General features: G+C 36.3%; 1 protein-coding gene across 3 annotated transcripts in view; it reads right to left on the minus strand.

The window, feature by feature from the left end:
- LOC123866435 (cyclic AMP response element-binding protein A) overlaps positions 1-17,833 on the minus strand; it is a 126,570-nt gene that overhangs the window by 64,727 nt on the left and 44,010 nt on the right. Inside the window, exon 1 of one of the 3 annotated variants that reach the window (XM_045908007.1) lies at positions 318-379. The exons of the other annotated variants lie outside the window; for them this stretch is intronic. Coding sequence (XP_045763963.1) covers positions 318-332 — 15 coding nt within the window. The 5' untranslated portion in view covers positions 333-379. Of the gene's footprint in view, positions 1-317; positions 380-17,833 lie in introns of those variants that run through there. 3 annotated transcript variants of the gene reach the window in all.

The raw sequence follows: 17,833 nt of genomic DNA on the forward strand, positions 1-17,833 counted from the left end.
TTATGTATTATTTTAAACAACGATTCTGAATGTTTACTTAGTTAATTTCTTGAGTTAGGAACTGAAAACTAGGTCAATAAATGGACACTTATTGTACTTATTATCGTTTTTATGTACAGTAGCTCAAACTTCACCTCTCGTAGCACTGCAGTCCCTCGTGAGCACGACACAAGCAACCGGGTCTAAATATCGATAATAATTATATTATAGTACATCGTTAAACCACGAAATACGTCTAAAATAATTAATTAGTTTAAATATCTATTTATTTATACGCCTGTGTATTAAATAAACATAATTTAATAGGGAAAACTTACAATGTTTATTTGCATTTTGCAGCGACCAATGACCCAGGACAGTCGACGCCATGACTCACACCAGTAACTTTGAAGTCTGTACTTACCTGCAAAAAATGATTCATCACTTTAACATTACTATTTATATCAGATAACAGATAATAACAAAATAGATAAGGGCTAAGGCTAAAGGTGGAAACAAACTATGGGACGCGACCGTAAGCCGCGACTGAGTTCAGAGCTAATACAGAGATAGGCGTGTATCAGCCGCGGCTACGCACGCTGGAACAGTCGTTTGAGACGTATATTTCGACGTCCAAGCGCTAAAGTTTACGGCCGCGACTTACGTCCGATAGAAGTCCGATAATTTGTTTCCACCTTAAGTAAACCCACACTTCAAGAGCATTCATCCCATTTTATTTAAGCAGGGGGATATATTATCAGAAATAGAATAAATAATAGAATAGAAACATCAATGATCGAGTATTAATGATTGACACACAGTAATTCAATACAATCTTGGCGTTTTTCTGCATCGTATTTCTCATTGCTGAAGATCGTGACCCTTTTCCATTAAAGACAATGGCAAGAACTTTAGCGATAGGCCTTTCGATTACGAATATGATTCGATTTAGTTTCCGCATAATATGATTCGATTTAGAGAACGAGAATTTCGACTCGGTTTCACGGTTATTACTGCCTGTAACTAAAATTGATAGCCAGACCCATTTACGAGGGAACTTATTGACCGATAAAAAATCACATATAATATGGCTGAACTATACCCCTCCGTAGTCGGGTAAAAAAACCTCTTATTATACAAAGATGTATTGCATCTCACAATGGTAACTTTCACTGATCTAGCGGTAACTCATTGTCAAAGGACAATCGGTTTCCACTTTCACACGCTTTACGCTCAAAGCCCTTGCGTTCCAATTCATTTGGGACACTGCATTATAGTTATACTAGCTGATGCCCGTGACTTCGTCTGCGTGGACGTACTTTTCATATTTTAAATCTGCATGGCCGTCATTTTAAAGTCCGCCATCTTGGTTTTTTATTATTTGTTGTTACAGCGACAGCAAAAACACTGATAATTTCAAATCTCTACCTATTACGGTTCATGAGACACAGCCCACAGACAAACAGACGGACGAACAGCGGAGGCTTGTAACAGGGGCCAAGGGTATCCGTCGGGTACGGAACTTTAAAAACTACAAAATGATTAATAAACTTTACTTTAAACCAAAAAATAGTAATGTAAACAGTATGGAGCGTGCTCTTTACGTTATTTACTCTACATGGAGTGCAATTTCCTAGTAACTTGTACAAGTATTATATTTCTAACTATTAGAGATAACTTCTTAGTCGCAAAGTCCGTGTAAACACAACATTACAAGCCAACATTCAGTTCGATGATTCATCAAACAATGTGACCTATTGGTATAATTGTAGAGTGGCCATAATATTCACAATATTATTATGTATAAGTTATGAGATATAGCTCCGTAAAAGGTTACGTATTTCATTTGAAATAGGTCAGTATGTGAGGTCAGAATCGCAAAAACTTTTCTCGTAGAGGAAAAATATATGCTTTTCTGTGGTTACTGCGCTATTTCCGGCATAATAACTAGATATAAATAGATTGATACGTGCGGCTCTTGCACCTCTCGAAGTAATTCCGTTTTCTGAATTTACTCAGAACAAAACCGAAAAGACTTTCCTCGATGTCTATCGGTTTTTCGAACTAGGGCGCCTTAAAATTTGCCGCAAAGAGGCGGCTGCAACGCTGTGGCCATGCTGTTTTGTAAAATCATTATAATTTCGATCGATGAACTGACACGCGCGTTTTTATTTATGTATTTACAAAGCAGCGCGGCCGCAGCGCTGTAGCCTCGCTGCCTGCGCCCGGCACTTTGCGGCTTTGAAGACGCCCTAAGTATGTGCCTTGTCCATCGCTATTTTAGCATCGCAACCCATGCTATGTTGCTAACTCTGGTTCTCCTACGGATCTCCTCATTTCTAATTTGACCACTAAGAGAAAGCCCAAGCCTATAACCACATATATGTATATACATAATAAATACCTTTCCATCATATTTCCGAAAATGGAATCTAGCGTGCGTTTAGTTTATACTTACTTCTAAGTTACACGCTCTTTTAATAAGATAAAAAAAGGGTGCGTTTGCGAGATTTCTATGTTCAAAGCCTTTGCATCAAGTTTACGGAAGTAATAATACTGTAGGTATAGCAGACATTGTAGCACATATCGTGTACACATTACACTGAAGACGGAGATCCGGTCGATTGAGTGCATTGCTCAAGTGACCGGTGCACTTGACAGGCGCAACTATTTCTAATGCATCTGGACTAATGACTGCGCATTCTGATACAAATAACGCTTGTTTGCATAACATCTTAAAGTAGGCACAAGTACAGAGGTATCATCACTATTTAATAGTATAAAGAAAGGCAGGCAGTCTGTTTGCCGTGTGCTAAACTCAAAAAGTACCTATCTATAGCGGTTTTTTTTTATTACTAGATGTTATCCATACTAATATTATAAATGCGAAAGTGTGTCTGTCTGTCTGTCTGTCTGTCTGCTACGCTTTCACGGCTCAACCGCTGAACCGATTTTAATGAAAATTTGTAAAGACTTAGGATACTTTCCGGGGAAGGACATAGGCTACTTTTTATCCCGGAAAAACAAACAGTTCCCACGGGATTTCCAAAAACCCATCCGCTTAACCGATTTGTATGAAATTTGGTACCGAGGTAGGTTGCATACCTGTAATTGACATAGGCAACTTTTTATCCCGGAAAATCAAACAGTTCCCACAGGATCTTTAAAAACCTAAATCCACGCGGACGAAGTCGCGGGCATCCTCTAGTTACTAGTAAATAAAGGTAAAGAGAGAAATATCTCTATAATCCAAGTAGGTATCTTAGAAAGTACTATATAAGCAGCATGGTTGGATGAACAAGACAATACCTTAGCTTTGATTTTAGGAAATTATAAGGATATAAATAAATTGAAATAAATATGATTATTCAAGACACAACAATATAAACTACTCAGACAAAGTCGCAGATTACAACTTATTCATTGGTAATCTAAATATATATTAAAGGTGACTGACTGACTGACTGATCTATTAACGGACAGAAATTTTGCATGCAGATAGACAACCGGTAAGAAAGGATTTTGGAATCGCGGGCATAAGCTAATTCATCATACTAATATTACAAACACAAAGGTGTCTGTCTGCTACTTTTTCAAAGCCCATCCGTTTAACTGATAGCTTACTTCTCGGAGACAGATTAGCTACTTTTTATCCCGGTAAATTCCCACGGGATTTTCCAAAGCCGGAATCGCACGGACGAAGTCGCGGGTGCCATGTAGTAGTCAATAACGAGCCTGACACGAGGGGGACAGTAGCAACAGCAAGGAATGTCGTCAAGGCGCGGTATATGGTGTGAAGGTCGGCCGCTGTAGGACGTCCAGTCGCTGACCATACTTTCTACGATCTTTTTATGGATATATTAATTTTTTTTCGAGAAAAAATGGATAATCAATACTAAATTATTATACACAATGCTGATGTTAATTAATCTGTCACAAAGAGTCTCCTGAACTAAAATATATAGGTAAGTACAGGCTCGGAATACATAATTTAATACTAAGGTCTGAAACGAATGAATACCTACTATACCATCAAAGATACGTAGGTACTATACTTTTCCACAGCGAACATTGTGAAAGGTTGGTATAATAAGAGTCGTTTGTAAAATGTTCGTGCGGGAGTAAGTAAAATGAAAAAAATAAATAGAATAATGAAATGAAGGTTGACCAACATAGTTAACTTAGTAGATAACTTTATTTAATTTCCATACATATAGATGATGCCCGCAGCTTCGCCCGCGTGGATTGGTCAGATCCCCTGCAGCATCAGGATTGAAGAGTTGGAATCCAAATTTTTTATGAAACTCTACCGGTTAAAAAAGAAATGACGCAAATCGGTTCAGAAATCTCGGAGATTTCAGTGTACATAGGTAGAAAAACACAACTCCCTTCTTGAAAGTCGGTTAAAAAAGTAGCCTATGTTACACCCTGGTCAATCCTCTACTTGTATGTGAAAATCCAGTTAAAATCGGTTCAGCCGTTCCGAAGATTAGCCTTTTCAAACAGACAGACAGACAGACAGACAGACAGACAGACAAAAATTTTAAAAACGTGTGATTCAGTTATAGTATCGTTCAAATAACCATATGACCTTAATATGTGGTAGTTATTTCGAAATTACAGACAGACACTCCAATTTTATTTATTAGTATAGAGTATAGATATTATGAGGTATTTATTTATTAGTATAGAGTATAGATATTAGGAGGTACATATTATGAGCATATTATGAGGTACATTATTGTACATGATTAATTTTCTAACCAGTTCAGCTATTTTTTACCAATGATAACTGCTTTCAGTACCTATTCGAGTCAGTTAGTTATTCTGTCCTATTACCCCTTACAGAATACCTACTGTAAGATACAGTTATAATCATAATCACATTAACAACAATCGCCTGTCATACACGTGTCGCGAATTAGTATGTATTTATCTGGTTAACCCTATTAGTACCTAACCAACCGGATACAATTGGAATCCTGGTAGGTCCAGCACTAGCAACCGTTTTATTACAACCTGCTAACTAAGGATCCCGGATGTATTTAAAAATAAGGCAGCTTCTATGTAGTTGTATGGTTGAGATCATACTAAGGCCAGTACGACTGATAGTTTGTAGACGTAGACCTGGGGGCCTATGGGCTAAAAATATATCAATCATTAAAGGACAGCATCAATGTCAAAACATGGTTTTTGGCCAATCCCATTGACTAAATACCATGTTTTGACATTGATGCTGTCCTTTAATGATTGATACATTTTTAGCCGATCGCCCTGCTGGGGTTTTGTACAAAGAGTTCACATATAGGTACATTATACATAATATATTCTCGTTTACGGACGAACTCAATCGGTACGGGCTACGAGTTTGTGCCTAATCGGATAAGCTGGACCTTCAGCTATTATAAATTATAATGTATAAAAGGCCAAGGCCTGTCGTCTTGCTTAGGGCCTTGCGGTGATGGACTTTCAGATGCATAGTATTAATATGTCCTCTATCACTGTACTTTTCGCGATTCTCTGCCCGACATGCCACTCGATATTTCAAAATGTTTTCGCTGTTGACACTAGCCGTAAATGTATGGAGGAACTCGATATCGAATAATGCTTTCGAAAACTATAAAAACCCGTGTCAGAGTTATACTTACTGTTATCGAAAGATGAACTACAGCTGGTCAAAGGCTTCTCACAGGAAAAGGATTATGAAGCTTACCTATGTGTTATGGCAAAAAAAAACAAAAACGTGATTGTTGTGAAAGTGGCATTTATTCTGTTCAGTGACCTTCATGCCATATAGGGCCTGAAATACAAACATGTGGGTAATTTACATGTAATATGTACCGCTAAATAGGTTGTAAAATACATATTAACTATACACGAATTGAAGACTTCGGGTTATGCAGATTTTGTGAATGTTTTCTTCAGCGGATAGTGAATTAATTACTAAGTTTATTATTACGTATGCAAAATTCAAATAGGTACCTACGTCATGCATTTAATTGGTTACAAAGTAGAAGAATTTTTAAGAGTTCTTATCTTTTTATATCGGCGAAACCTTAATTTAATAAAATTAGATTTTTTTCAAGTTAGGGAAAAATAACAAACTTAAATACTATTTAAGGATCGTGATTTAAATTTTTAAACCATATTTAAGTAATACGTATCCGTCTTACTATTTGAAATAGAGAGTAAGTTGTGGTGAAAAATGCTAACAAAGGCAAGCAGGGGTATAAGCAGTGGCGTGCACAAGAGTCCAAATTAAAGTAATCATTAGTTAGTTATAATGAAAACTGAGCATTAAGCTATTTCAACATCGGTATGAAGTGATTTTACGCCTCTATATCTTGCAAGACCATAAGATACTTATTAATCCAGAAAAACACAGCTAGGCTATTTCTACAAGACTTTTAAAAACCTAGAAAACGAAGATGAAGTGGCGGGAAAGGCTTATAGTTGTTATAAATGGAAATCAAGCTTAGACAATGATTTTCATCGTAACACTTGACAGTAGAAGCATAATTTCTCACGTTGCTGATGTAAGCCAATAAGTATGATAAATTTCACAATCACCAAACTGGCTTAAATAAATCGATGCACAAGCTTTGATTTACCGAATAAACAAAATTTTGTGTATCACTCAGCACCTTGCAAATCTGCAGGTATTTCGAAATATTTGTGGTATACAAATACTTGATTGCCCCAAAAAAATTGCACAAAGTAGGTTTGCACGTACCTATAAGAAATTAGAATCCTCTTTATTTAAAATTAAGAATTGCGGTTAATTATATATTAAGTATGAGGCACACTTTTTCTAAGTTAAAATGACAAGACTTAAATCTTAAATAGTGATATCCTTTTCCTCAGAGAGCATTATGAAAGGAATAGCGATATATTTAGATTTTGGACCCATCATTTGAATTTAGAGATTGTTGTATAAGGAATTAGCCATAATGTACGCGCTACCTTTTAAAGTACCTATTTTTTTTTGCAATAAGTTAGCACTTGTAACTTGTTGCATCCTTGTTTTTCTTAAATATCTTTATTTATTTTTAAGCGCTTTTATTTTTGGTTAATCGCCTATATTAATACGAGTGGTACAGCTGATTATGCACTACTTACATAAAGTATTATGTACTAGCGGATACCCGGCATGTGTTACTGCGCTAAAAAACATCTTCGCATTATTGCCTTTCTATTGAAACGGGTCCGTGATTGGATGGTTTCAAAGTCTATAATGGATATATTATGTAGAAACATTTTTTGTTTTAATATTAGGATTTTGTATTGTGAAGGAACCTATTTGGCTGCATTCTATGTTATGTACCTATTGCTTCAACAGCAGCGATTACCACTTTTACCTTTTTATGACTTCGTCATTGCAACTCTGCACGTTTGGCCTCGATCGCTGATGGAAAGTGATGATCAAGCCAACGACGTCACATTCAGAAATCGCGCATTTTCTCATCTATAATTAATTTAAGATGACCCATAAACAAGTAAATAGGAATAATCGAAAAATAAACAAAAAAACCAGTAACGTACATCGAGTAGTTATGAATTAATCGATAAGTACTAAAAGATATTATAAATTCGAAAGTATTTCTGTCTATCTGTCTGTCTGTTCGTTTCACGGCCCATCCGTTTAACCAATTTTGATGAAAGGTACAGAGTTAGCTTACATCTCGGGGACGGGCATAGGCTACTTTTATCCCGGAAAATCAAAAAATTCTTACGAGATTTTTAAGGATTTATTTAATCCCACCCTTCGCTGCCCATATTATGAATGCGAAAGTGTTTTTGTTTGTTGTTTGCTGCTTTGTCCATCAATCACGCCGCAAACGGAGCAACAGCGCAATTTTTCGCATGAATATCAAAGAGTTCCCACGGGATTTTGAAAACCTAAATCCACGACGAATTAATAAAACGTTGATTTTTGTTTGCTTTGTCGAACAATGAAACAAAAATTTTATTTAATTTTAAAAGATACCAGAATCACCAAGGCTATCAGGTAAAGTTTTAGAATCGCTATACGTTTTGGAGTAAAAAAGAAATTCACTTTCACGTGTAATAAGCCCGCCAATATTTCAGTCACGCTACGGTAACACGTGCAGTTACGTGCAGTATTGAGGCTATTATGTTATTATCTGTACTGTAAATCTATCAATGCAGTTCATCATTACCTACTAGTCATATTGTAAATGCGAAAATGTGTTTGTTAGTTGGTTTGTTGGTTGATTGGTTTGTCCTTCAATCACGATGCAACGGAGCAACGAATCGACCTGATTTTTTGCATGGTTATAGTTAAAGACCTGGAGAGTGACATGGGCTATTTTTTTCCCGGAAAATCAAAGAGTTCCCTCGGGATTTCTAAAAAACTTAATCTACGCAAACGTGGTCGCGGGCAGAAAATAACTACGAGGAAAATAACGCAATACAATCGCAATTTAGCTCCATCAAGAAAATGAAAGCTTTTTTGTAATATAAAAATAGCGAGCAAGCGAGCAGACGGAGTCACCTGATGTTAAGTGATTACCGCTCCCCGTGAACATTTGCAGCACCAGAGGAACCGGCCGATACGTTGCCGGCCTTTCAGGAAATTGTTAGTCCGCCCCTTGAATAACCCCTTTGCTTTGCTTGATAAAGCAACATTTTATATTTAACATGGTTTACACTACGTTTACTACGAACTATACGCACGTGAGTTAATTAAAAAAACTATGCCCTTTACAATAAGAATCTTAAAGTACGTCTATCTATCGTTGTAAATATTCATGTATTCACACCCGGTCACAGGCCTATTCGCATACCGTGAGCGTTCTACGTAATTTGCGAAGAATTTTTAATCACTGATTTAAATACCAAGGCTCCTAGTTATGCTTGAACTGGTGTGTTATTACCATTATCTATAAATACTAGACGTATAATTTTATTGTTCATCAATCTTTCAAGTTTATAATTCAAATTTAAATAAAATATTACCCACCTACCTTTAGTTATTATAAAATAATGCCCACGTCCCACACTACGCTATGCTTATACGCAATCTCCAATTCTGCGACTTTTAGGCTCCAACGGCCATCGCACCTATGACAAGCATGGCCTGCCCACTGCCATTTTGTTCCCCTTATTTCGGATCTCATTCTTCAAGAAAACTCCTATTTTCTTATTCAGAAGGAATCTTGAGTTCTTTTAGTTCTACTTTCATCAAACTTCATGATAGTATTGGCGACAGCTTGTTAAAACAACTCATCTGACCATTCCATCATCACCCAACTAAAACACGGACAATACAATCGATCTCAATCGAATTCGATTGTCTAGCTAGTGAGACTGCATACAATTAAAACATAGGAATTCTGGGTCGATTGCGTCATGTAGAAAGTACTGACTAGGTGATAAAATATACAACAAATCACCGACTACTATGTCTATGAGGAATTCTCTGAGCCAAGAATGAAGAATTTATGCATCAAGATGCGTTCGATACGCGATTGTTGGCAGATTGTTTTAAAAGATTTCAAGATTATCTGCCAAGACGATTAGAATTCCGAATATGTGGCCTAAATAAAAATGCAAACGCTGCTTCTTCGAAAGTCATCGAATAATTCCAATAAGGGCTTCAATAATATGTAAAATTAACAAAGTTATTTATAACGTCGTCAGTTGAGAGTTGAGTTCAAGATCAATTACAACGGATTTTCGAGGTTTTGTTCTCATCACAAATTCACATTGGTTAGACAAAACATATCATTTTGGCTAAAATAAAAGTCAAAGATTAGCAAAATATAGCAGACTATTTGTCTTCCATATTTTGACTCTATTAAAAACAGGAATGCCAAGACAACATCATTAAAGTATTTTGATTAAAACAAGACACATATCTATTATGTTTTAAAAATGAATTTTGGGTGCAGTTTAAATTCAACAACAGCAAAATAGGTACCTAAAATGAAATGTTATTATTTCATTGAAATAAAATGCCGCCCTACATTCATTTCACACACGTTGTCTCTTTGTATATAAAGTATAAAGTACACTGTCACAACAAATAATAGAACAGAAATATGTATACGCTCTATTAATTAGCAATACAGCTGATTTCCATCCTACAATGTTGGCGGTATAATCAGATATTCATTACTTGGTCTACAATCTAGCTGACCGGACATAATATCATGTTGGTATTTACTAAGCGGCTAATATATATAGATAAGTAATAAACATTAATCGAACGTGTTTAACATTAAAACATTATATAATGCATTACAGTAAGATTAGACATAAACCTCATATAAAACTATGTTGATATTCTCGTCTAAGAAATACTTTACTTACTCTATTTGATTGCCTATAAGAGTTTGTTCTATCCCAAAGTTTTCCAAAAATATTTATCTTTTACCTACCTTCATCATCCGAATCCGAGATTTTTTAAAACTCGATTCGGATAAATTATGTGTTGCTAAGGTTGCTAAGCATCTATGCTGTGAAAGCATTCCGAACCAATGTAGTTATAGTAAATACATATAGCTTATGTGAATAAAACCCCTTTCTTTTTCTATCCGATCCGAATCCGAGAAAATTCATATCTAAAAACCGGCCAAGTGCCAGTCAGACTCGCGCACTGAAGGTTCCGTACTCGGGTATTTTTTCCAACATTTTGGACGATAAATCAAAAGCAAAATAAATAAAAATCTGTTTTAGAATGTACAGGTAAAGTCCTTTCATTTGATAGGTACCCCACTTGGTATAGTTATCTTACTTTAAAAATTGAAACACATTTTTTTTTTAATGATATAACCACAAATTCGCGGTTTTCAGATTTATTCCTGTATTTGTGCTATAAGACCTTCCTACATGTCAAATTTCATGATTCTAGGACAACGGGACGTAGCCTATAGGTTTCTTGACAGACAGACAGACAGACAACAAAGTGATCCTATAAGGGTACCGTTTTTCCTTTTAAGGTACGGAACCCTAAAAACTCGCATCGAATCCGGATGTCGATCTTACACTACACACTAAGGATCTATTTACTTATGTGCCATACACCACTGCATCCGTATCGACCGGGTTTGTATTGCGTATTCTTGCCACTATCACGCGCATGACAGTTCCGATTAAATATCGGACGCAATGCGCAAGCTTTCATACTATTTTGAGTTATTATCATAAAAACCTTTATGAGTGTACTAAATAGACCATCGTGTGAATTTTCACCCTATAGCCGTTAAGCTATTGGGGTTAGGGGTACCAATAATACAATTATATCGCGAACGATTACCTATAGGTATTAATTTCCGTATTAAGACTCGTTAATCGCACTTTAAGCCGGATCGGACACCCGAGCCGGATTACGAGCAACCATTACAAATACCATAAATAAGTGGTTGGCATATAAATGTATATTATGAAAATAAATAGGTAGGGTAAAGGCTCTATTATTAGACCCTGATATTTTTGAAATCAAATCAACATACCTCAAAAGTTACTTACTAAAAGTTACTAAGACATTCATACTAGTATAATATTATAAATGCGAAAGTGTGTTTGTTTGTCTATCTGTTTGCTAGCTTTTCACGGCCCATCCGTTTAACTGATATTAACGTTTGGCACAATATACTTAGTTTACAGCCCAGGGCAGGACATAAGCTTTTCGCCCCGGAAAATCAAAGAGTTCCCAGGGGATTTTTAAAAACCTTAAACCACACTGAAGTAATCGCGGCCACAATCTATTTGGTACAGATGTAATTACCTTCCTTAGGTCACCTTCCAACACATTGTTATCAAGCCGTACCATAGAAGCGCCAAGTTCCAAGGTCTAATGATTGTACAGGTAGGCTGATAGAGCCGAAACCCTAGTTAGGTACACCACGTATGTGTAGTATGTGTTATAGTTATTCATAATTGCAAAAGCCACGCTCTCGATCGTGAGCGAGACCCGAATGCTTGCGCAAGAGACTCAATATTATTGTCTGCCAATATTAACACGACCAAGTGACAATAGTTTACGAAATAAATGGATCCGTAGACTCGTGCAGCGTATCGCGAGATCACATATAACAAAGACATGAATACGTTGATGAGAGCTTCGACATTTAGAAGTAGAAATTGCCTAATGGTCTAAGATCCCGCTATACAATGACCAGATGAAAATTATTTTTGTGAAACACAGTACCTTACATATATAAACTACCATAATATGCCTCGCATGGGTTACCTAATGGAATCAATTTAAGGCTCTACGTTAAATTTAAGTTAGAGTAGGTACCTAATCGTTTTATTTTAATTTGATATCCAAACGAAATATCAATCAATCAAAAATAGGAATCACAAGGAACGAGAAAATGCAGGGTTTGTGTAAATAAAACTGTTCCAGGTTTACCGCGCTTTAAAGTAGTTTGAATATTTGACGTTTTTTTTTCTAAAATAGATTATGATACCACTATTTTTTATTTTATTTTTATTACTCTGTTTATTGTTTAAATTGTGTTTACATACCAATCGAGAATTAAAGCATAAGAAGCAAGAACATGTAAGTTACCTAAGCATCGTCAAGTGTCACTTGCCAGGATGGCTGTGCTGTGTAGGTATACTATGGTACAAATTAAAATAGTAAAATTAAGAAGACACTGACCCCTAAGATACGGATAATTAAAGTTTTGGGGTCTAACTAGCGTTTAACAATGTATATAATTATACACTAATTGTTTAATAGATCTGTAAAAGAATTATGGAATAATGAATGGTTTATTATTTATCAAAAACGAAAATCGACCATTCTCTAACAATAACAGCAATAAAGTATAGTAAGTACAATAAAATATAATACACATTTCACATGCGGAGCGCGGATGTAACAGCATGGTCGAGTGAGCAGATCGTTATCAGATGAGTTTCTGATAAGATTGCGGTAAACGGCTCAGCGTGGGAATACGTGCCACCACCAACGGTGGAAAGTGGAAAAGTGTGCGCATCACATGCCAGATTAATTATTACGTAAATTACTGCTCATAGCAATTTAATTGGTAGCGCCGTTAAGTGATTGAAAAGAATCTTCGAAGAAATATTACTTACTAGATGATGCCCGCGATTTCGTCCGCGTGGGTCATTGTTTTTTAAATCCTGTGGGAACTTTTTGATTATCCTGGATAAAAAGTAGCCTATGTCCTTCCCGGGTATCCAATCTATCTCTGTAGCTCGTCAAAATCGGTTAAATTGATGGGCCGTGAAAAGCTAGCAAACAGGCAAACAGACAGATAGACACACTTTTGCATTTTAATATTTTAATAGTGTGCATGAAAGTGGAAACCTGCAGCTTTAGTGGAGAGTGGAAATGTGCCGTGGTAGATTAATGATCAGGTAATTCACTGCTCATAACAATTTAATTGGTACCTAGCGCAGTTAAATATTGAGAAGCATCATTAAAGAAATATAGCTTATGGAATTGAGAAGATATAACACTCCAGACGGGAAATGCTCATACAATTTGTATTTTAAAAAGTAAAGACAAATTCTCTTATGCTTGTGTGTCTAACACATACCCGTAGCGAAACAGACTACATACATATTGGCGCAGGGTTAACGCACCTTTTGGCACCTATGTTGCCTTAAAAATGGCGGACCGTTACCAGGTTGCATACATGCTCCAATTTACTGCATAGTGCCCCGAGGTTACATTAACGAATACTATACTATTTGCCACGGCTTACATTTCGAGTTTGAAGTAAGTTCTGGCATGATGCCGGTCGTTGATCCCCAAACATGCGGGTCGTTTATTCGCCATGGTCGGCCATGTGGTCTATTGCCAGCTTCAAATGGGATTTTATTGGAATTGTATACTTATTAAGAATTCCTTGCCTTTCAATGCCTTTTCAAATTAATTTTGTAGCTTCAACTTTGTATATTCATGCATCGCAAAGCGCAGACGGAGGTTATTTTTAACCCCCGACCCACAGGGGCGTTATAAGTTTGACGTGTGTATCTGTGTATATCTGTCTGTGGCATCGTAGCTCCTAAACTAATGGACCGATTTTAATTTAGTTTTTTTTTTGTTTTTCCTATCCCTCAGTATAACCAGCCCATGTTATCCGGAACGGAACATTCCGCATTCGTGACAGCGGGAAAGCGTAAAATATCTATCTATCCAGTTTCCCGACGCAGTGCGTCACACGCTATTGATAATAATTACTTCTCCCTTATATCTATTGAAATAAAAGGTTACAGATAGATTACAAGACAGTTGATTTATATCTTAGTTACTTTTTTAAGTGATCAGTGAATCGAAATTATCTTTCATACCGTGAAAATAAACCAGTGCGGTGAAATTGCAATTATGCATTTAAATTGTTTTTTATTATATCTGAGTAAGTTAAAATCGTTGTTCGCGCGGTTTCTATGCTGTGATAAGATAAGCGAAAGTAATATTAGGTACAGTTTGCACGATTATAAACCGTACAAAAATAATTGATTTTTCTTTACTTTTCAATTATTTACCGTGACAATCTACAATAATTTAATAATCCTACATCTATGTGCATAAGAACACAGAGCACATTACTTTGTGCCATAGATATATAGGTACCTACAAAGATTTTTAAGGCTTGCGCTTGTCAACAATCATGCTTAGGTCTAGTAGGAGCGCGCTTGCCTAGAAGACGCCTATTCACTCTTGCTTTGAAGGTATTTAGATTATTGGTACGTGGCAGGAAATACGGACGCAGGAAGCGCATTCCACGCCTTAAGGGTTCGTATTAGACACGTTGAGCAAAAACTTTCGTGCGAGTAGATTAGGATGTTGACCACAAACGGAAATCTTTCTTGCTGTTCTGTGGTAGAATGAGAAACGAGGGACAAGATTGTGGTTGTTGCGATTCCTCCTACACCAATGACAAAAACAGACGGTCTGCATTTGGACATCAAGCCGACTGCAAAATTGCAGTCTAAATGCGGCTATAGTGCAGTTGACACAGCTCCATCACAACCGTCGAGCGACTGCGCAGCGTCCGCGTGCAGTCGGCATGCAAATCACACTGTGTGCAAGTATTTACTGTCGCCCCAAAATCAAAAACTATTATGCATAAAAATAAATAAAAATCTGTTTTAGGATTTACAGGTAAAGCCCTTTCATATACCTACTTGGTATAGTTATCTTACTTTGAAAATATTAAAACACATTTAAATTTTTTTTTAATGATGTAACCACAAATTCGCGGTTTTCTGATTTAGTCCTGTGCTTGTGTTATAAGACCTACCTACCTGCTAAATTTCATGATTCTAAGTCAACGGGAAGTACCCGTTGACGCTTTTTGACAGACACGACGGACGGACAGACAGACAGACAACAAAGCGATCCTTTAAGGGTCCCGTTTTTCCTTTTGAGGTACGGAACTCTAAAAATTAGGGATACGCTGCAGATCGAGAGAGTAATGACGAGCACGGAAATACAAAAATCTGTACAAAATCAAAGATGGGGCAGAAAGTGTACTAAGCACTTACGAGATTTCTGTTAAACGGTTACTTTTACCGTGCCGAATCGTTGATTACCTACTCGATTCGTGTGAACTCTACACTTGAACTTTCTCCTAAAGAGTTGAGTAGTAGAATATGCTTTTTGCAAGCGTCGCGAGCGGCGCTCGGAACCCTAACACCATGCACCCGTGCACGCTGCACAGTCTGGACCATAGGTAAAGCCGGCATCTATACAATACGTAGAGGAAAGCAAGGAAACATAAAGTACGGTAACAATGTGTTATGTGCAATTGTAGTCGCGCGTCCTTGAACATAAACGAGCAGATAAGCGTACAATTTAACGGAGGATTCCGCAAATACATTTTTCATCGCTTGACATAAAAATAACTGTATTTAACGCATACCTGGCAATCAAAAAGAAATTATTTTGTATCGTTAGGCCCTTGTCCGACTACCGAAGATTAGCGAGAAACTTGTTGAGCCAAAAACTAGAAACACTCGTTTCAAGTTCTCGCTTCTCGTTGGCGAACAACGAGAAACGAATGCGTGGTTGCTATAGTTTTGGTGCTGATTTCTAAGCCAGATTTTACACAAAAAATGCGAGAAAAATCATGAACATAGATTAGTTTAAAAAGTTGTCTATTTTTTTAATGCTAAAGCCGGTTACTAACTATACGCACATAACAATAATATGGTAATGACATTATCAGCGATATAACCAAACAGGTTCCACCAAAATGGGTTGTTCACCTCTTGATGATTGAACCATGTAGTTTTTAGCAGTTCAAACTAACAAAACCTGCGTTTATTTTATAGAGCTAGGCGTTTTGTTAAGTACCGTAACAGGTCCGATTACATTTTACGAAGCGTTTTTCAAATTGGAAACTAGCTGACACTAAGTATTGTAGGTACTATACTTAATGACCTCTATGTGTTACGCACTAGACGGGTTATTCCGAAACTTTTTTTGGGGCTACATCTACTCGATTTTGCTTATCACTTATCACTTGGTAGCCAGTGCTACACCTACTGAAACAGCTTCATTGAACACCCACTTTTTGTTCAGAATGTTCGGTGAAGACTTTTTATGGAATTAATTTAGCACATAATATAAAGAAGGTTTCAAATAGAAAGACACGGCAAGCTGCAGTTCGATTACGGCAGAATGACAGCTACAATGTCACGATCGCAATCACCTCTGATTGGTTGACACTCGCTCACTATTGGCTACAATGCATTGTTGCAATAAGAATACCAATAATTCAGCCAATCACAATAATTGCGATTGTAATAATGATTAATGTAGGTTTTACGGAATCGACCAGCTGACTTTAGCTGCTGACATCAATAGTCTAGCTAGTCCCTATAATAAGTGGCTACTTTGGTGGTTACAATAGATGATGAATGTATGTATAGACAGTTCTACGTGGTCAAGTAAAATTAAGTCCACTAGTCATATGAGTAAAGATTTAAAGACAAATATGTTTAAAAACAAACAATTCAGTATTATTTCAATTGCGGTAAAAATCTGGAGAAAAAGATACATCAGTTTCAAAACTTAAAATAACTGATATGAATTTAAAATTATACACATTTGTTACAAGATTCCATAATATGGTCACGAATACATATAATTGATTATGTAGAATGATATATTGCAACGCGAGACTTCAAAGAGGAAAAATATAATGAAAATATTTAAACGCATTGAAAATTTTTGTAAACTTTGTACTGTAATGAAATATTTACGTATGAGTTGTTACCAAAAAGTGGACATTATTGGGTAGATAAAGTAACTACTTAATATGAATTGAAAATATAATAACTTTTGTTTATCTGGGAAAATTCTGGTTTTTAGGTACATATTCACAATAAAGAGGTTTTCTTTACTTCTACTTTTTATATCGTGTTTTCTTTGCATAATTTGTGTGAAATAGCAATGCTATTTGACCAAAACTCAAATTAAAGAAATTAGTTTAGAGTAATAATACACCTCTATAAAGTTTCTTGTTTGGTTTGACAAACTTAGCTTTACCAATACATTTAGAAAATGGGTTATTTCCCTTTTATTATTCTAAGCTATTTCCTGCTATTTCAAACAAAATTCATGTTTCATGTAACTGTCAAAATGTAAGCCAAGCAATATGGTGCGTTTATGGTAGATATGATGATGATGAATCTTGTTTAAGTCGAGCTCAGCGGTATAGGGAGCAGATTAAAAGCAAACAAAAAAAAAATGAAATTAAGTAACTGGCAAATTCCTACGGACTTTCCCAATGCCCATCTGCCTACGTCAATGTGATTTTACGAATGGTGCACACAGATCGGAGTTACTGTGAACCGAGGGCGATAAAAATGATAATGAGATGCCACGAGTCACGCCCGC

The sequence above is a fragment of the Maniola jurtina genome, chromosome 6, assembly GCF_905333055.1.
Source record: "Maniola jurtina chromosome 6, ilManJurt1.1, whole genome shotgun sequence".
In the NCBI taxonomy this organism is placed as follows: Eukaryota; Metazoa; Arthropoda; class Insecta; order Lepidoptera; family Nymphalidae; genus Maniola; species Maniola jurtina.